Source organism: Gymnoscopelus microlampas, assembly GCF_963454915.1.
Source record: "Gymnoscopelus microlampas genome assembly, chromosome: 10".
Taxonomy (NCBI): Eukaryota; Metazoa; Chordata; class Actinopteri; order Myctophiformes; family Myctophidae; genus Gymnoscopelus; species Gymnoscopelus microlampas.
In genome coordinates this window covers 15862681-15884087 of record NC_139947.1, presented here as the reverse complement: position 1 = coordinate 15884087, position 21407 = coordinate 15862681, and the positions used below count along the sequence as shown (strand labels likewise).

General features: G+C 41.8%; 3 protein-coding genes across 3 annotated transcripts in view; 2 read left to right on the top strand and 1 right to left on the bottom strand.

Annotated features, from left to right (window-relative positions):
* Positions 1-1354: 1354 nt before the first annotated feature.
* uts2b (urotensin 2, beta) lies at positions 1355-3777 on the top strand (the record flags this gene model as incomplete). The annotated part of the gene is made up of 4 exons (XM_084069973.1): positions 1355-1460; positions 2686-2790; positions 3488-3531; positions 3664-3777. 4 exons carry the CDS (start codon positions 1355-1357, stop codon positions 3775-3777), a joined length of 369 nt encoding a protein of 122 aa, XP_083926099.1.
* Positions 3778-5424: 1647 nt separating this feature from the next.
* Positions 5425-7877, top strand: LOC311054092 (urotensin-2-like; the record flags this gene model as incomplete). Its single annotated transcript, XM_084069972.1, has 4 exons — positions 5425-5530; positions 6771-6896; positions 7573-7616; positions 7749-7877. 4 exons carry the CDS (start codon positions 5425-5427, stop codon positions 7875-7877), a joined length of 405 nt encoding a protein of 134 aa, XP_083926098.1.
* A 7341-nt stretch (positions 7878-15218) lies between these two features.
* Positions 15219-21407, bottom strand: part of camta1a (calmodulin binding transcription activator 1a) — a gene marked incomplete at both ends in the record, with an annotated part of 205597 nt that continues 199408 nt past the window's right edge. The window contains 4 exons of the mRNA XM_084069344.1: positions 15219-15251; positions 17940-17970; positions 18990-19064; positions 20503-20702. Coding sequence (XP_083925470.1) covers positions 15219-15251; positions 17940-17970; positions 18990-19064; positions 20503-20702 — 339 coding nt within the window. The remainder of the gene's footprint in view (positions 15252-17939; positions 17971-18989; positions 19065-20502; positions 20703-21407) is intronic.

Genomic DNA, 21407 nt, shown 5'->3' with positions numbered 1-21407 from the left:
TAATAAATATTCAAATAACATATGGAAGTGAAAAACGTGACTTTATAAATAGCTGCCCCATCTGTCCCTCCAGGGGACCAGTCTCTGTCCCACCATGATGGACATGCCCATAAAGAAGAGTTTATTGCACAATAAGGAGAAGTGAAAGCACAAATATAACATCTTACCAGAACAAGGCCTTTGAAATTGTGTTGTGCATCAATCAATCGGAGTCAATGACCCGTTGCAAAGTCTCTACTGACTTCAATCGCCTTAAAATGTCAGCAGGCTTCTGGGCTAAGTGCTCCTGAACATTTAGGCAATCCACTGAACCGCTGTATAAATAACTAGAAAGGGCACTTGGAGTGCAGGTCCTCGCCAGGCTGGGGAGCCTACCTGGGGCTATTTCACTAACATTAAAACATTTGTGAAAAAGTACAATTTAAATGTGATGTCCAAAATGCCAGGTTTTATTCTTTGGTTATAGAATTTGCCTCTGTATTGAGAAATGAGTTGTAGTACAGTACATTAAAAGAGAATTCATATTTGTTTGTATTTGTATACTATATTGCAATAATAATGCGTAATTGAGACAAAATCCCAAGGCACACCTGGACACGTGTCACGGTACACTGTTTGGTAACCACTTTACGTTGGGAAGCAACACTGCCGTGCGAAGGAGCATAAATTAAGCTTAGAGGATTCAAAATGGTCAAGAAGGTTAATGAATTCATTGCATAAAAACATTAGTCATTTGCCTGTCCAAGCCCGTCCACCTGCTCCCCTGGTGAACGTTGATGAGAAGGACATCTGAAACACCTGGTTAGATCTCATCTTCACAGTCAGTAAAAGCAGTCAATCAGTCCAACGGGCCAGTAAAACAACCACTCTGCCCTTGGAGCGTGAAGCGCAGGGCTTGTCTTCTTTTATAGAGCCCATAATTCAGCAGCATCTGCGTTTTGATTTATCAGGGCCAGAGGGAATGGGACGGCACATCTTTGCCAATGGTCATCATGGGCCCTGTGTGAGTGGTGCGTCTTTGAGTCTATTTTAGGCGTGTGGTGGGTTTGTGTGTGTGTGTGTGTGTGTGTGTGTGTGTGTGTGTGTGTGTGTGTGTGTGTGTGTGTGTGTGTGTGTGTGTGTGTGTGTGTGTGTGTGTGTGTGTGTGTGTGTGTGTGTGTGTGTGTGTGTGTGTGTGTGTGTGTGTGTGGGTCACACTCACACAACAGGGGGTATATAACCCAGTGGGTGGTCTGTAGAATATGTAGAAGTGTTCCTTCTAGGTCTCAGCAGGACCCAACAAGCCGTCTGAGGACTTTCGGTCAGCCACCGACTGCGATAGCTACTCCATCCAACCACAGCCCTTCAGAACATCATGACGCGCCACCAGCTGTTATCGTGGACCTTCCTGCTTGTGGTTTCAGGACCGCTGTTGGCCCACCCCATAACAGACTCTGCGGAGATGCCCTACTCGGGCCCCGGTGAGTACATCCGCCTCTGTGCAGCTTGAGACTTGAGGAGACAACAGTGCAGTACAGTGGGTCGCCAGTTTAAAACCTCAATTAACTCTGTGTCTCAGCATTTCTGCTTTGAGATGATTAATATGACAGAAGTCATGACCAGAGACCTGAGTTAATCGCGTGAAGTCCTTTCATTGAAGCAATGATTGTTCTCTCAAAGAACAGCAATTTATCAAGTCAAGGGTGAATAATACTGTATATTGATGTTTGTATTCGGTGATAATCCAAGCTCTCGCTTCTGAAACATTTACCTTTGTATTACCTTTGTATGTATCCGAAAATGTGTAACTACTAGTTGCACTACAAGTGTTCCTCTCACTGCTGTCACTATTACTGTTTACTACTGTATGAGTATTGACGAGGATTGATAGGTTTCATTTAACATATTGTATTTAATTGTCATATACAATGCATTGTTTTGCCAGACAAATGTAATAGGGTTTAAGTAACGTATTGTCCTACTGCCTTAAAGGAGCCTTGTATTATAATGACACACATAGAAACACACGTGACCATGTTTGCTGTGCTATCTGATGATTCAATCAGTTTACAATGACAGTGACATTCATGATCCAAAGATACAATCAAAGTGACTCGTTGGATTGACCTTGCACTAACATGCATCCCCACACACATACACTGCATTACAGACTCTGGGAGAAGCTCTAAATGTTGGGTGCTATGTAGTATAAAAGGCTCTGTTTCACAAAGCATCTTTGAGTCATTCCATGGTACTTTGTATCCTCATGTGCAATTTGTATTGCACAGAGGATTCTTCCAGTAAAAACTGGATGTATCGTTTAGTTTAGTTTTTTGCATTCCCCCCTACAAAATACATATCATTCTGAACCCATTTGGTAAGACTAAATTCTTCCTCAGCATAAGTCTTGTGTATCCAAGAGTATTATACCTGTCTGTGGGATGTTTTTTTATAACACAATTGAGTCCAGTCGCTCAGTGGTAGTACTGTTATAATGCTGTTGCCTCACAGCCTTTCTGTGTGGAGTTTTCTCGTGTTCTCCCCATGTTCACATGGGTTTTCTCCCACACCCTAAGACACACGTGTTACAGACATGCTCCTACCTCTCTGCCTTTTCACTATTCATGAACATTTTGGCAAACTGTGCAACATGTATATGACAAATAGAGGAAAATGTTGTTACCTTCGGTGTGTGTCTGTCCACAGTGTCCGTGGAGGACAGAGGAGTTGGAAGTCTGGATGATCTGTCCCTGACCGAGCAAGATGGCCCTGGACTCAGATATTCCTCACTGGTTCCTGGGGAACTCAACAGTCAGTTTCAGTTAATGTCAAGTCAGTCAGGCCATGCTCACTGACAAACCATAATCTTACACACCTGTTATTAATTTGATTAGCCACAGCTGTGTGCGGTGTATTATAAGGTCAACCTTATGCAGCCTGTCATGTTTTCTTTTACCTTTTTGATTGGTGTTTGTCAGAAATAGGGCCCGCCCACATCCCATGATGCCAGAGAGAATATGTACCGATTTGTGGACGTTTTGTGTGTGTTTTGAAGAAAAAAATGGTGGAAAATCTTAAATGGGCATGGCCTATGGGGAGTTGCATCATTCATGATGTAAGGAAACCAGGGCAAAAAAAAATAATCTATGACCTGTTATAGCACCACTATGAGGCCAATTTGAAAGATTTGTGGTAGAGGTTTTTCCTTGGCCTACTGGGAGTGTGCTTGCTAAGTCTCACATACAGGCTCACGGACAGGAGTGAAAACATAATCCTTATGCAGGCCCTTCCAGCCTGGTGGAGATAACAAGATTAACCTAGGGTTTTATCCCAGGCTGTTTAAGAGCACCACACAGCAAAAAAACAAGAAAATGGGGAAAAAAGCATGGTGCATGTACAGCACTATGTGTACACAAAAACATAGACAGTGTGATAACTTTCAAACAAGAGAGGTTTCTATAGATACTCCTCTATTCAACTGTTATTATTGTGTGTCTCTGTCTCTCAGGTATTAGATCAGCTGGCCTGCTCCCCAGGCAGATGAAAAGAGAGGTTTGTGTTTTCAATTCATTTCAGTCCCGCAAGTGTGAAAAGACAATCTATGAGCCTCATTATAATTGTACATTATTCACAACAGGTTTTGGAATAGAATTTCTTACCTTTCATCTTGTTTCTTGGCTGCAGATGATGCTGGAGAAACAGAGTCTCTTCAATCCCTTTGGTCGCTTCCTGGGCATCAGGAGACAGTTCCGGAAACGGGGCGGGAATTCCGAGTGCTTCTGGAAGTACTGCGTCTAAACGCAGTGGTCCACAGCCAGACGCTGTCCACACGCCGCTCCACTAGAGACAGGGCTTTGCACTATGAAATCAGTCCTATCTCGCACTCACCCAAGTACATGCAGACATATACAAGACTCATCACATGTGCTCATATGCACAAACAGGTGCATGCACACACATCCCCCCGCCCGCCACACACACAATTCTGAAGACTCTTGTTTGAGGATGTCAAGATACTTTTTCAATTCTGATTATGTAAAGACCTTTATTTCAACCGTTCCTAGCTGTCTATTGTCTAACCGAGTGTCACGTTGCATATCTAAGTCAATGCTATATGTTGGATTAGAAATAAAAAACGTTTATTTGGAACACATTAAGCTCACTGTCTTTTTCCTCTCACTCTCACTGTGTAAAGTAAAGTAAAGTAAAGTATTTAGATAGGGCAGGGGTACTAGATATCAGGGGTTCCCAAAATTGTCCATGCCAAGGACCCCCTAGCCATAGCCTCGGGCTGTGGCCCCCCTCTTTGAAAATGTTTGAAGAATGCTGTAACATTTTGACAATAATTAGGCCTACATGTTTAAACTTGCACAATTATCTTCTGTATTGAATTTGATTAGAAATTAAAACGTTTTTATACAGTACATAGAGTACACTACCTAGTAGTACTCTGAGTAACGGTTACCTAATTGCATTTGCATTAGTTACATAGAAAACAATACCTGAAATATGAAATGCCAACCAATCCTTCTCCAATTCAGTGATCTCCTCATTATAAGAAAGATTTCTCATCAATGGAATATCCTCCTGATTGTTACATTATTTCTGTAATGTGCCTTTACAAAAGTAGCTCAGTCAAATTCTACTTTTACTTAAGTGAAAGTAGAATTACTGATATAAAAATGTAGTCAAAACAGTACAAGTGACCTACATGAAAAAGCTACATTAATGATTGTACTTAGGTAAAAGTAATTAGTAACTTTTCACCCCATATTTTGATGAGATGGTTTTGGATATTAATGGCATTAGCACCACCAAGCTGTTCTTATGGCAATGCATATAGGAAGAAAAATAATAATCAAGCTTCGCTTTAGAGTTTTCTTCATTTTTTTTAAATTATTTTACAGCAGAAAGAATATAAAGCATTCAGAAAACATCTTCCATATTTTAAGGGCATTTCAAAACGTTTTGCATGGCTTCAGCAGCTGAAATCTCTTTTTTTATAACTTTTTAAATTTTCACATTTTCACATTTGCCCTGTGTGAGTGGTGCGTCTTTGAGTCGATTTTAGGTGTGTGGTGGGTTTGTGAGTGAGTGTGTGTGTGTGTGTGTGTGTGTGTGTGTGTGTGTGTGTGTGTGTGTGTGTGTGTGTGTGTGTGTGTGTGTGTGTGTGTGTGTGTGTGTGTGTGTGTGTGTGTGTGTGTGTGTGGTGTGTGTGTGTGTGTGTGTGTGTGTGTGTGTGTGTGTGTGTGTGTGTGTGTGTGTGTGTGTGGGGAGGGGGGTCACACTCACACAACAGGGGGTATATAACCCAGTGGGTGGTCTGTAGAATATGTAGAAGTGTTCCTTCTAGGTCTCAGCAGGACCCAACAAGCCGTCTGAGGACTTTCGGTCAGCCACCGACTGCGATAGCTACTCCATCCAACCACAGCCCTTCAGAACATCATGACGCGCCACCAGCTGTTATCGTGGACCTTCCTGCTTGTGGTCTCAGGACCGCTGTTGGCCCACCCCATCACAGACTCTGCGGAGATGCCCTACTCGGGCCCCGGTGAGTACATCCGCCTCTGTGCACCTTGAGACTTGCGGAGACAACAGTGCAGTACAGAGGGTCGCCAGTTTAAAACCTCAATTAACTCTGTGTCTCAGCATTTCTGCTTTGAGATGATTAATATGAGAGAAGTCATGAGAGACCTGAGTTAATCGCGTGAAGTCCTTTCATTGAAGCAATGATTGTTCTCTCAAAGAACAGCAATTTATCAAGTCAAGGGTGAATAATACTGTATATTGATGTTTGTATTCGGTGATAATCCAAGCTCTCGCTTCTGAAACATTTACCTTTGTATTACCTTTGTATGTATCTGAAAATGTGTAACTACTAGTTGCACTACAAGTGTTCCTCTCACTGCTGTCACTATTACTGTTTACTACTGTATATACTATTGAGTATTGGCGAGGATTGATAGGTTTCATTTAACATATTGTATTTAATTGTCATATACAATGCATTGTTTTGCCAGTTACTTAATGGGGATTAAGTAACGTATTGTCCTACTGCCCTTAAGGAGCCTTGTATTATAATGACACACGTAGAAACACATGTGACCATGTTTTCTCTGCTATCTGATTCAATCAGTTTACAATGACAGTGACATTCATGATCCAAAGAATACAATACAGTCAAAGTGACTCGTTGGATTGACCTTGCACTAACATGCATCCCAACACACATACACTGCATTACAGACTCTAGGAGAATCTCTAAATGTTGGGTGCTACAGTATGTAGTATAAAAGGCTCTGTTTCAAAGCATCTTTGAGTCATTCCATGGTACTTTGTATCCTCATGTGCAATTTGTATTGCACAGAGGATTCTTCCAGTAAAAACTGGATGTATCGTTTAGTTTAGTTTTTTTGCATTCCCCCCCTACAAAATACATACTGTATCATTCTGAACCCATTTGGTAAGACTAAATTCTTCCTCAGCATAAGTCTTGTGTATCCAAGAGTATTATACCTGTCTGTGGGATGTTTTTTTTATAACACAATTGAGTCCAGTCGCTCAGTGGTAGTACTGTTATAATGCTGTTGCCTCACAGCCTTTCTGTGTGGAGTTTTCTCGTGTTCTCCCCATGTTCACATGGGTTTTCTCCCACACCCTAAGACACACGTGTTACAGACATACTCCTACCTCTCTGCCTTTTCACTATTCATGAACATTTTGGCAAACTGTGCAAAATGTATGACAAATAGAGGAAAATGTTGTTACCTTCGGTGTGTGTCTGTCCACAGTGTCCGTGGAGGACAGAGGAGTTGGAAGTCTGGATGATCTGTCCCTGACCGAGCAAGATGGCCCTGGACTCAGATATTCCTCACTGGTTCCTGGGGAACTCAACAGTCTGTTTCAGTCAATGTCAAGTCTGTCAGGCCATGCTCACTGACAAACCATAATCTTACACACCTGTTATTAATTTGATTAGCCACAGCTGTGTGCGGTGTATTATAAGGTCAACCTTATGCAGCCTGTCATGTTTTTTTTTACCCTTTTGATTGGTGTTTGTCAGAAATAGGGCCCGCCCACATCCCATGATGCCAGAGAGAATATGTACCGATTTGTGGACGTTTTGTGTGTGTTTTGAAGAAAAAAATGGTGGAAAATCTTAAATGGGTGTGGCCTATGGGGAGTTGCATCATTCATGATCTAAGGAAACCAGGGCAAAAAAAAAAATTCTATGACCTGCTATAGCGCCACTATGAGGCCAATTTGACAGATTTGTGGTAGAGGTTTTTCCTTGGCCTACTGGGAGCGTGCTTGCTAAGTCTCACATACAGGCTCACGGACAGGAGTGAAAACATAATCCTTATGCAGGCCCTTCCGGCCTGGTGGAGATAACAAGATTAACCTAGGGTTTTATCCCAGGCTGTTTAAGAGCACCACACAGCAAAAAAACAAGAAAATGGGGGAAAAAGCATGGTCCATGTACAGCACTATGTGTACACAAAAACATAGACAATGTGATAACTTTCAAACAAGAGATGTTTCTATAGATACTCCTCTATTCAACTGTTATTATTGTGTGTCTCTGTCTCTCAGGTATTAGATCAGCTGGCCTGCTCCCCAGGCAGATGAAAAGAGAGGTTTGTGTTTTCAATTCATTTCAGTCCCACAAGTGTGAAAAGACAATCTATGAGCCTCATTATAATTGTACATTATTCACAACAGGTTTTGGAATAGAATTTCTTACCTTTCATCTTGTTTCTTGGCTGCAGATGATGCTGGAGAAACAGAGTCGCTTCCTGGGCATCAGGAGACAGTTCCGGAAACAGGGCGGGAATTCCGAGTGCTTCTGGAAGTACTGCGGTCCACAGCCAGACGCTGTCCAGACGGCGCTCCACTAGAGACAGGGCTTTGCACTATGAAATCAGTCCTATCTCGCACTCACCCAAGTACATGCAGACATATACAAGACTCATCACATGTGCTCATATGCACAAACAGGTGCATGCACACACATCCCCCCGCCCACCACACACACAATTCTGAAGACTCTTGTTTGAGGATGTCAAGATACTTTTTCAATTCTGATTATGTAAAGACCTTTGTTTCAACCGTTCATAGCTGTCTATTGTCTAACCAAGTGTCACGTTGCATATCTAAGTCAATGCTATATATTGGATTAGAAATAAAAAACATCTATTTGGAACACATTAAGCTCACTGTCTTTTTCCTCGCACTCTCACTGTGTAAAGTAAAGTAAAGTATTTAGATAGGGCAGGGGTAATAGATATCAGGGGTTCCCAAAATTGTCCATGCCAAGGACCCCCTAGCCATAGCCTCGGGCTGTGGCCCCCCTCTTTGAAAATGTTTGAAGAATGTTGTAACATTTTGACAATAATTAGGCCTACATGTTTAAACTTGCACAATTATCTTCTGTATTGAATTTGATTAGAAATTAAAACGTTTTTATACAGTACATAGAGTACACTACCTAGTAGTACTCTGAGTAACGGTTACTTAATTGCATTTGCATTAGTTACATAGAATGCAATACCTGAAATATGAAATGCCAACCAATCCTTCTCCAATTCAGTGATCTCCTCATTATAAGAAAGATTTCTCATCAATGGAATATCCTCCTGATTGTTACATTATTTCTGTAATGTGCCTTTCCAAAAGTAGCTCAGTCAAATTCTACTTTTACTTAAGTTAAAGTAGAATTACTGATATATAATAATTTAGTCAAAACAGTACAAGTAACCTACATGAAAAAGTTACATTAATGAGTGTACTTAGGTAAAAGTAATTTGTAACTTTTCACCCCATATTTTGATGAGATGGTTTTGGATATTAATGGCATTAGCACCACCAAGCTGTTCTTATGGCAATGCATATAGGAAGAAAAATAATAATCAAGCTTCGCTTTAGAGTTTTCTTCATTTTTTTCATTTTTTTATTATTTTACAGCAGAAAGAATATAAAGCATTCAGAAAACATCTTCCATATTTTAAGGGCATTTCAAAACGTTTTGCATGGCTTCAGCAGCTGAAATCTCTTTTTTTTATAACTTTTTAAAATTTATTTTTTTACATATCCATCGAGTCAGTGACGCTTGTACATGCACAATTACAAAAATAAAACTTACAAACGAGAGAGGGGGAGAGAACGGAGAGAAAAGCAAAACACATCAGGTAGAACCGAGAGGAGATGAAAGTATTTGGGGAGGGGGGGTGAGAGGGTGGGCGGAAAGAAATATAGGATCACATAACAGGGAAAGACAGAGAGAGAACGAGAGAGACAGAGAGAGAGAAAGATCGAGAGAATATGAGAGAGAGAGAGAGAGAGAGAGAGAGAGAGAGAGAGAGAGAGAGAGAGAGAAAAAGAGATCTACACTAGTTCACATGCAAAGTGTCGAAGACCCGTAGTCTTTGTATCAAAGCAGGGCCGTTTATTTTTCTTCTCGGTTTTGGAATTGATGAAAACGTGCAGTTCGGTAAAGGGTGCCATATAATTGCTGTCCATAAACTACTGAATGCTTTGTCTTGCAACACTGGCATTTGCATAAGAGTTAAGTCGACTACATGTGTCCAATCGCTTTTAAACTTCACTAGGTCTATTAGGTCTCCAGAAAAAGAATGCTTATTGCTCTGTGTCCACGAGTGGGTTATGTTGTGAGATCCGGCCTGTTTCTGCTGTCCTGTTGTGCCTACCTTTCTCTGGTTTGGGTGCTTGGACAAAAGAAGAGGAGGAAAGGCAGATTCCCAGGTCAATTAGCAGAATGTCACAAGATCGATAATACAGTAATGAGGCGTATACGTGCCTGTCAGCAAACCCGTCATCCCAATCACAAATGGCAGTAAAAACTAGATTTGCAGGTGAGCTTATATCGTTTAACGAGACCTGCTGATGCCCTCCACATCAGATATGTATTCCAAGATGAAAAACAATTTGCGGAGATGACACCCTCATTTGACAGGAGTTTATAAAAGAAGGTCACAACCCTTATCTAAGTGAGCTATGATGAGGACAAACTATTTATTTCATGGCGCCACCTGTGTTATTACTCATCTTAATCCTCACCGAGAGGACTAGAGAGAATTGATATTATATAACGACTCGGTCCAGTATCACAGTAGTGGATTTGTTTGTCTTTCCCAGAAAGCACTGCTGTGAGGTTTATAAATCCATGCATCCATTCGTCTGCCATGGATGATGCTCACTGCTCTGTTTCCTCCTCCCCCTTTTGGCACCCTGAGTAAATTACATAAGGGAGGTGAAACCAGTCCCTCAAACCCAATTCATACTTCATTGTGTGTCGGAGGCTTGTTGAAAATAGCCGATCTCCAAGCTCACAACGCGTCGCACCTGCGGCGCAAAGAGAGCTTTGAGATTGGCAAATTTCAACGAGTGACACCATCATACAACGAAGTATAAATCAGGCATCAGTCAGGTAAAGAACATGTGACCTTTCTGCTGCTCAGTTTAGGGCCTACAAATGAAACTGACTGATTAACTATACTTTAACATGTCTGCATGTGTGCTGACGCGCTGTGTGTTGTGCCTGTGTTTGTTTGTGTCCCTTAACGTGAGTCGCCTAGTCAAATACTTGCTCTATAGTACTGTTCTACAGTATTTCATTCTTTCTGACCGGCAGAGACAGGGTTTTAATGCCTGGATATTCACCACGCACATGCGCATAAGTCATGTCCAGGTGTTAAAAAACAAACCTGTCTCTGGTGTGCATCCAGAATTCATTAGTTTCATTCCATTCGTAACTTTAGTTTTTTTTACTGAGTACTGTCTCCTGTCCTTGCGTTTGAACTTGGGAGCACACTTATTGAATCCAAATGAACCAACGAAAAAAACAAGAACTGAAAAAGTCTAAAAAGTAGAAACTTGCTCTAAACACAATCTTGTCCTCGTGCTTTGCCATGGAAACATCAGTCAATACTGCTTAACTGGATCATTGTCTCTATTTGTGGGGTTTCTGCCCTGCGGGGCCCCAACATGCCCTCCCTCTTTCTGAGTTCTGTGACACGTCAAACTAGGCGTTCTTCGTTTTACAGAACAGTAAGTCTTTTAACTATCTGACTACCGATTCTAGGAAAAATAAGCATGCTTTAGGTGCAGTTCTGTCACCCAGTTAACTATTTTACCCATGCAAGCATAATAAAACCTCTCTCCCCTTTTGCCTTAGCACTGCATCAGCTATGCATTCTAACCACAGTCTAGAGGATGAATGCCAGGCAACAAACTCCAGTAGTGGCACTTCTAATTCTTGTGGTTTTAACAAGCAGTTCCAGGTAGAAAAGAGAGCAAAAGAAATACTGAAATAATAAAAAGAGAGGAAAAGGAAAGAAGCATGTCGACAAGCTGGAATGCTGTGGTTATTATACTGGTTTGAACGGGGAACACCATATTGTGACTTTGGGTGAGTGACAAAGGTGATAGCAATGGTATGTCCTGGATGCAGAAGTGTGAATTCATATGACCACTGTTATTTCTTTTTGTTATAACAACTCAAACATTTAAAAATGCAGGTATCTCACATGAATTCTGACACTGGGTTTGTGCGATTTGGATTATGATTAGGCACTTCCTACATAAACACTCAAGAAATAAAGTTACACATGTCAGGTCGGTGTAAAAAAAAAAAGGAGTCCGTCCATTGATAACGTACGTACATTACAGTACAGTAATGAATTTGAGAAAAACAAAATAAATAAATGACAATACATAAAGCATACATGACAATAATTGTGTAAAAAACAAAATAGCAAAACAAGTTATTCAGTGTCACTTGCACCTTGGCTGAATGATTAAATGTCATTACTTGGATAGAAAATACACTTTGTCATTGTTCTGTTATATTAATTTGCACCCAACAGGCACGTGTAGATAAGTGGCTAACATGTGCATTCTCATTCAAACTGCTTTCACCCTTTCAAAGCATCTTTTGGTCCAGATATTATTTACTCCTCAGGAGTAAATAATAAGTGCACTATTCCATACATTTACATGATTTAACCCACTTACTGAACTTTGGCTCACTGATCCTGACAAGAGTGACAAGTTCTATACGTTCCCTTTGGACAAAATCATTTTAGCACCTTAATCCTATAGTTCAGACCAAAGATTGGCAATGAGATGAAACCGCTTTAAGCCTAATTTATAAACCGGCGTACAATGGAGCATAAAATAAGCATTATAATGTTGCGGAGAAAAAAACCCGCAGCAGTCTGAATTACCCGCTAGATTGTTTGAAAACTTCCTTTTGAGAATGTTTAATTTAGCTGTCACTCATGTACGCTGCCCATTCTTTTTTTTTTTACATGGATTACCAGGTCCTTACAGACCCTGACAGCCTTGACCATGCAGGGAGTTTGCTATTGGTCCATACCGTGTTAGGAAATGGACGTAAGGAGTTTAGTAAAGTAAAACCAAACCCAATAAAAATAAATAATAACAAGCACTAAATCCAATGCTTGCTGGAAGAAGCAAATTGATCTGTTTGGTCTGCTCCTACATTTCATAACCAAGGGCAAAGACCTTTTAAAGAGTTTTATGGGGTCACCATGGGCAAGGCTGCCATTTACAATCTTTGAAAAATCATACAAAACTGTCTCATTGACACATTCCATTTTCAGTCAAGTCATAAAATAAAGCACAAATTCAGTGATGGCAAGAATGTTCCGGGTTCTCTATGAGAATGTAGTAGACATGAAGAGACTTCAATGTTTGGTTTTTGTTTCCGTTTTGTTTGTTATATAAATATTTCCCTCTCTGCAACGTGTTGTGTGATCCTCGGCCAACTGTGATCTAAAGGCCCATTCGTAATTAGTTACCGCTGGTGTCGCACACCGAAAATAGCCAGTCTACAAGCTCACAGCGCGTCGCACCGCGCAACGCTGTGAGCTTGTCAATTTGTTGTTTTCGATGCACGACATGACAGGTCACCAAGTACAAATCAGGCGAAATGGTCTTCAATGCTAGTGTGAAATTTCCACTGTATGATTATCTGTTCTGCAAAAAAAATTAACTTAAGTTCTCTTGTTAAGCAGTAGTAGCATTCACATTACTTGGCACCATTGGCAAAAGATTCTTGGTAGCCCAAAAGAAAAATGTAAACATAACCATACTAGTTTTTTTTTTTAAAGATAATTTTGCAGATTTGTCCTAACTCTACAGTATGTTGGTTTGTTTGTTTGTTTTTTTGTAATTTTTTCATATTGCAATAAGTTCATGCTTTAGCAAAATGTTCTTCTCAAGAACAATCAAAATAAAATAAAATACTCTTATAGTGAAATAGTTTTAATCATTTTACAGAGCATAGCCACTACTGTTTTGTTGTTGTTTTTCTCTTTTGACTCTGTTCATGTTTTTCATGCACATAGCTCATTTTAATCCCAGGTATTTACACTATATACAAACAATACAACCATACTTCTTAGGCATTCAAACAAAACTATACAAATATTCTGTTTTTGTCTTGTACCTGTTTTTGACCCCTTTTTAATGAATAAAATAATATATTTCTAAAATACAATCCCCTTTGGGTAAATGTTTTTTTTTCTCCCACGTACTTTCAGCCTTCTTTATATACAGAAACCGCTCAATTGTCAAAAATATGGATTTGTCAAACCCCTATTTTGGGACTAGCTTAGTGACCCCTCAAAGAATCTCTAAGACGTCAAGGCAATGTATGTGATCGTCCTCAAAAGCCCTCAGAGGCTCTGAAGTTCGTTTAAAAAGAACAGCAATAACCTTCATGACCGTAATCAATAATCAATACAACACAAAAAGAGGCAACTTTTCCCCCCCTAGGTAGGTTCCAGAGGAGCAATCGAATGAAATGATCGAAAAATTTAACAAAACGAAAATGAACTATACATTTTTTTAAAGGACAGAGGACGATGTGGTGATACGTTAATTCATTAGAGGGTGTGACTTGGGGTGGGGGTGGGGGGCACTAAACAAGAAACAAACCAAAAGAAAGTTGAAAAATCTGAAGAGAGGCTGACAGACTGATCTATAAGCACACAGGCGAAGAGTTTTGGCAAGAGTCGTCATGTGTTTGTTTTAGTTTTTTGCTGTGGTGAAATTTAACAGCACAGAATTCTGAAGATACGGGTTTCAACTATTTCTATATATATGTTTGTAAGAAATTCAAGTAATAAAGTAAGAATACAAATGGTAAATAACATATCCTAAGAAATGCCAGCGAAAAAGAAAAAGAGGCAGTCCGCCTGTTTCTGCTTAAGTCGAACCCTGCCTACATTCATACGTAGCTCCGCCCATTTGGACAGCCTGGCGGGGGCGGAGCCGTGGGACAGAAGAATCGTTGCACTCGTCTGTGGCAGGTGGACACAAGTTGGGATGTGTGCAATTATGGATCAGTGGATTACCGATATTTGGTAAAGATTTCCCTCTAAACATGAATCAATTAGTCACGTAAAAAAACAAAAAACGTATGAAATACAATTAAAACCACTTAAACCCTACAGTAGTACTTAGTTGACCGGGGTCCCCCAGGGCTCTATACTTGGTCCTCTCCTTCTTATTTCCTCTCTAAATGGTAAATCTACAAGCTCCATAATGCATTATGAGCTTGTAGATCTGCTATTTCCGGCGAATGTTCGCCCAGAATAGGGACGCTAGGGTTCATGTGGTTTTTTAAGAGCCCAAAGTGTTTCTGTATGGTTCCTCTATCTTCTGACGTCCTCTGTCTGTCCGTCCGTCTGTCTGCCTCGTGAGATCCTCTGGGTGGGACGGGTCCCATGCGCACTCTCTTTCTTCCCTTCCAAAACCTCCCAGACGCGACGCCTAACCGTACGCCACAAAAAACACAAAGCGGTCCATGAAAAAGTGCAAAAAATGCCATGAAGCCAATGTCCTGCATCCCCCTTCCGCCCCAAACCCCCCCAAACCCGCCCCGCCCCCATTGTTTATCATCCCATAGTTGCCAAACTCTCCAACTGAAATCAAGTCAGTGGGAAGAAAGGATAACGTGAAGAAAAATGCTGTTGTACATGTAACAATAGAACCAGTAACACCGCCGGAGGACGAATCATCATCGCAGTGTTTTCATTGACGTTTTGTCGTTGTTCTTTTTATTTTATTTTTTCCCCATTTTTTTCTCAATTCTCTTGTAAAATGTCTCGGGTACAAACGGAAAAAAGAAAAAGGAGGAGGAGTCAGGAGGAGAGTGATGTCACATTGCAAGGGGGCTCTTCGGAGGGGTCTCATGTGCCCTGGCCCTTTTCAATTCTTTGACTCTGAAACACAGAAAGACAAGGTGTGACGTGAGTACGGAAGGCGCTTCCCTCGGACGACCAATAAACAAACAAACAAGACAACAACACCGACAAGCTCGTCGCCGCGACGACGCCAGCATCAGCACCATTCAACATCAGCAGGTGATGGGAGCCAATCAAGACAGCTCAGGTTATCAGGAACGTGAGCTGGCCTGCGAAGAAAATGTTTTGTCAAGGTTTATTAGAACTCTACCACACTGATAGATGAAGTAAGTAAGATAGTTAATGTTCATACACGGCTCACTGATCAGCGTAATCAATTTGAAGACAGTGCCAACTACCAACTGCATTATACAGTAAGTAGGTTATTAAGCTGATAACAGCTACATTCCACCAATACAATGTTCTGTGAAATCCTATTGCAAATAAAAACAACTGCATTGTTGCGAAATGGTGCCATCTATAATGCCTCAAAAGAAAAGACTGCTAAAAGTTTGCGATGGGTACTTATGCCGCTCTCGCCACGTTCAACCAGCGGAAAGGAAAATAGGCCTGTTCCCAAGACATTCAGCGCATATTTGTTTGGCTGACACACCGCTCTAGGCTGGAGGGGAGGTTTATAGCTGGATTATCCATCTGCAATGTTCAACGGCATATAATATGCATTGTTTGGCACTCTACAAAAGAAAATGAAGACCAAATTGGGCCTGGTTTGGCAAGCTTTTAGAACAGAGAAAGGATTCCAAACGAAGCTTGAGCCAAATGCAGTCTGCCTGCCTGCAATGCCGAGTAAACGGTACTGTTTCCTGTGAATTGATTGTAATATATATATATGTGTGATGGAGGACGGAACCATACTACCCAGTAGGTAAATACTGTCATGACATATTGTGTGTGGATGTGTGTGTGTGAGAGAGAGAGAGAGAGAGAGAGAGAGAGAGAGAGAGAGAGAGAGAGAGAGAGAGAGAGAGAGAGAGAGAGAGAGAGAGAGAGAGAGAGAGAGAGAGAGAGAGAGAGAGAGAGAGAGAGAGACAGAGAGAGAGAGACACACACACAGACAGACAGAGAGAGACAGAGAGACAGAGAGAGAGAGAGAGGGTGAATGGCTTGCACAGTCAGTACAGTACAGTGTGTGTGTGTGTGTGTGTGTGTGTGTGTGTGTGTGTGTGTGTGTGTGTGTGTGTGTGTGTGTGTGTGTGTGTGTGTGTGTGTGTGTGTGTGTGTGTGTGTGTGTGTGTTCATCTGTATGGCTGTGTGCTGCTTCCTTTTCGTGTTCCCTGGAGGTGTGAATCCATTGCAGCTCCGCTCCACGCTCCCAGCGGAGGGAGGCAAGGGGGGGGGGGGGGGGGGGGGGGGTCTTCTATTGCTTGCTTTTCGATGGTGACCTACATGCTATCACGGCACTGTAACCTAGATTGCAGTCTCCGAGACGAACCTGCCTGCCGTCAGACGGCAGAGGTGCAGGAACCGTCCCAAACTGCCCCGAAAGCACAGTAACCTATATTGGTTTCAGCGTAATAACCACCCCGATCATATGGATGCATTTAGAAGTGCTACTGAGAGGGTCTAAGCGGAAGTACAGGAAGTACCGCCCAAGGAAGTTACGTTGCCGCTGTTCAGATCCTGCCATGTAGACACTTTCAACCGTAGTTCTTTACCAGGCTTTTCTCCTTGAGAAAAGACTGGGAACGAGGTTACATTTAGAGTAGCAGGGGAAATAATATGAAAGTCAACAGCAACAACATAAAGATACAACACTTGAGTTCCAGAACTTGTTCAAATAAGGAAAAATGTGCTATAATTGCTGGCCACGCCGTTCTGAACACGGTTTCTAAAAACCTGCATCACTTCTATGGTTTATGTTTCGATGGCGACACATGGTTGAACCAGTGAGTGTGTTTACAGTGCGTCCGGATCTCAGCGAAGCCTCGCCTAACATCCACCACACTATCAATCGTTTGATAGCACACAAGGGAAACCAGTCCCCCATCCCAGTCTGTTGAGTGGCTAGAAACAGGACACACAGCCAGCCGGTCAGACAGATATACGGACAGCAGCCGGCCCATAGCATGCCTGAAGAGTAGAACAGCAAGGCCCGAGTTCGTCACCACTTGTCATGCAACAGAATAAAAACATATGACACAAAGAACCGTCTGCAGTTCTCTTGAATTGGCATCTTCATACTCACACAAAACAAACAAAAACCAAAACCAAAAAACAGAAATGAAACTGAAAATCATTTCTGAGGACAGAGAGAGAAATAGAGAGAGAGAGAGAGAGAGAGAGAGAGAGAGAGAGAGAGAGAGAGAGAGAGAGAGAGAGAGAATGAGAGAGAATGAGAGAGAGACAGAGAGAGGCAGACAGAGAGAGAGAGCTAACAGAAAGAGCAACAGAGAGAGGGAGAGAAGAGAGCCTGTTAAGTGTGGCAGTCATGTTGTCATTCATAAGCAGTGGTTAGTTAGTTATTAAAGATTAAGTTCTGCTCTAAATCGGAGCGCCTCAATCCACCCTGTGGCTCCAGTCGGCAGCCATCATGCAAGCAGGCATCAAGCAACAGTGATGGAGAGGAGACGGAAAAGAGAGAAAGAGAGAGAGAGAGAGAGAGAGAGAGAGAGAGAGAGAGAGAGAGAGAGAGAGAGAGAGAGAGAGAGAGAGAGAGAGAGAGAGAGAGAGAGAAGCACGATGGTGAGTTGCTGAGGCTGCACTCACCCGCTTGAACAGTCTATGGTCCACCAATGGGCTTTGGCATAAACAGCAAAACAATACCAGACAGCTATTAGCACATGGTAGGCACTGTGGGGGGGGGGGGGGGGTCGAGGACACATAGGGGCTAAATATAGACAGGAGAGAAGGGGGGGGGGGGGTCTGCAGTCGTGACCCGTCCAAGCCTTTCATCTCACAGAATTTAATAACAAACAGTTAAAAGGAAGACAGTTATGAAGGGAAAGATGTTTAACGATATGAGTATCTCTACTTTCTAAGACCATTTACCAACATTGGCAGTTAATGCAATTCAATTGTAAGTACAATATGAAGTACTGTAGGAGCATGGCTAGTGTGTGTGTGTGTGTGTGTGTGTGTGTGTGTGTGTGTGTGTGTGTGTGTGTGTGTGTGTGTGTGTGTGTGTGTGTGTGTGTGTGTGTGTGTGTGTGTGTGTGTGTGCGTGTGTGCGTGTGTGTGTGCGTGTGTGTGTGCGTGTGTGCGTGCGTGCATGCAAGCATTCGTATGCAGGGTTCAATTGGGTGGGGGGATCGGGGGAATTGCCTCTGCTTTTGATATCCCACTTGGTCACAAATTGTTATGGCCGGTCCCTGCTTCTGGTAGAAGTTAATTAAATACATGCATTTCCTTTTGGGAAATGTACTGTAGACTCTCTGTTTGATACCAGTATTTACGGTTGATAATATCACACTTTAACAATAAAAAAGTATGTTAACCACATTAACCCTGGCGTCCACAGTACAAGCACACAATGCATCTCGATGTGACACATTGTGTGCTACTACATTGTACTGTAGATCTGCTATTTTGGCAATTTGTTGTACAACAAAGTATTATGTAGGGCTTAAGTGACCCCCTCTGTTTTTTTGTTTTTTAAACAAACCCTGTGTGTACGCGTGTGTGCGTGTGCGTGTGCGTGTGCAATTGTGCGTGTCCGTGTCCGTGTACGTGTGCGTGTGTGACTGTGTGACTGTGTGTGTGTGTGTGTGTGTGTGTGTGTGTGTGTGTGTGTGTGTGTGTGTGTGTGTGTGTGTCTACCTGTGGCGACAGCGACGTAGAAATCTCATAATCTTCCTTGCAGCTTGATCCTGCCTCTTAGTGAGCAGAGTGCTTCTGAAACAGAAAAGACGGAGAACAGTATTTCAGCATCCTGGCCGGCGTGGTCTTTTCATGTTGTAGTGGGATTTAAATTGGTACACACAGGTGGGTTACTTGTGTACAGGACACTACAGCCTTCATTGGGGCTCTGGATTTTGGATAGAATCAGCGGTTTTCAAACTGGGCTCCTGCAGGGACCACTAAGGGTCCTTGAGTGGGTTATGGGGCATGCCCAGCAAAATAAATATTACATTTTGTGGCAGTTGGAGCAAGGAAATACATTGTTGTCTGTTTTGATTTTATAGCAATAGTTTGGTCATTGATTGAATATTAAGACTTTTTTTTTTATCTTCAAACCTAACAATAATCATGATCTGAGGATCCACACAAGAGAGTTATGGCTCGAATCTTGGACATCATGTGACCAGCCTGTGATGTCAGCCATCTATGATGATGGTCATCTATGACAGTGGTTTGACTGATTGAATACTTTATTTAGAAATTTGCGGGAAAAAAAGCACATGAAAGTACAGTTTACAAGGTCAACTAAATAGGATTGAAAAGCCCATGAAAGCCTAATGTTCTCAACCTTTTCAGGCCGTGACCCCCCAAAATAATCATATTTGATCTGGAGACCCCCCAACCTGACAAGCACTTGGAATTGTAGGAGTTCAGGCATTTGAGGCATTCAATTTTGTTTTACTTGGTTCCACAGATAAATATTGCGAAAATAGCAATAAAATAAAAGAAGCTTGTATGTAGATCATCTATTTTCAGTTTATTGATTACTTTTGATTCAGTAACAGTCTTTTTCTTTTCTTTCCTTTTTTTTAGGTATTAAAAATATCTTAAAAGTCCTTAGATTGTTACTTCACTGTCATCTAGAGACCCCCCAGAAATCATGTGGGGACCCCCCTGGGGGTCCCGACCCACAGGTTGAGAACCACTGATCTATGACACATCTCATATCTATGACGTATGACTCCAGATACCCATTTACTAACATTTCAAATTTAAGTTCAGTATTTCCAAAAGTACAAAACGTTTGTGAACCATAATAGTGGAGGTACTTCTGTGGCACAAAAAAAATTGACACTGATTTGTCCAGAGGATTGCGGAAGTCGTTTTGGACACGCACGCACACACGCGCGCGCTATTCTGGGGTGAACATTGCCGATCTGATCTCCTATTTTCAGCGAAGATATTTGGTTTAGAGGCATAAAAAAGAGCAGACCCTCAAATAGAGCCCTGTGGGACTAACTAAGCATACACGTAGGATTTAAGTGGGATAAGACTAAATCCTCCAAATTGGGGCTCTGTGGTCTAACATGAAAAAGTTTGGGAACCTCTGGGTTAAACAGTACAACTTCTTTCAGTGCAAAACATCTTTGCTGTCTTTAGCAGTTTCTTTTTTTGTTCTGAACAGTGCAGTGTTCCCGCTGTGTGTCTATACCTCAGTGTGTGTTGCACCAGGGCAGCAGTAGCCCCGTGGCGGTGAGGTTTCAGCCTGCCAAACTCCTTGTAGCTGCGGTAGTATTGCTGGATCAGCACGGCTGCCCTTCTGCTCTGCTGGAACTTCTTCTGCTCATGGTAGCTACGGAACTTACTCTGGATAAGGATGGCGGCCTGCGTCATCTTCTTATAAAGTGCATACTGCCGAGGAGAGAGAGAGCGAAACAGCGGGTCACCCTCACAGGCACGGGAATATACACACAAACACACACAGGCACGCACGTACGCACGCCAGTGTTGCCAGATGTACGATAATTATGGTATTTGCACGATCATTTTACCCTCTGTACAATCAATAACTCCAAAAATGCCCAAATCATTTCGCCAAATCACCGAAAAATTGACAATTGACAAAATTCCCTGGCTGCTGATTGGGGATCCGATTTGGCTTTTCAAAATAAGTCAGGAAATCAGTAAATCTGACCCTAGATCAGGGGTGGGCAGCATTTATTTCCAGAGGGCCATAGTGACTTCGATAAAATGAGTGAAGGGCCACACATTGTACAATTGAATTGAAACTTGAAACACATTGTGCTGAATGATGTTAAAACTGCATGAATTTGGTTGACATGCCAGACTACTTTAGAATAAGGTCCTTGCTTTCACAACAAGAATGTTCATCAACAAAATGTTGATCTTTCATTATCTTTTTTTATCACTCTGGTGTACTCTGTATGAGGTTACAATGAAAAGATTACATAAAACAATCCACGTCAATGCTGTATCTCATCTTATATGATATGCACCACTCCATAGGTCACTGATAAAACACATTGCATTCACATTGCATTCATTATATATGGACTCACGGCAGACTGTTTTGCTGTTACATTAAAAACATAACAC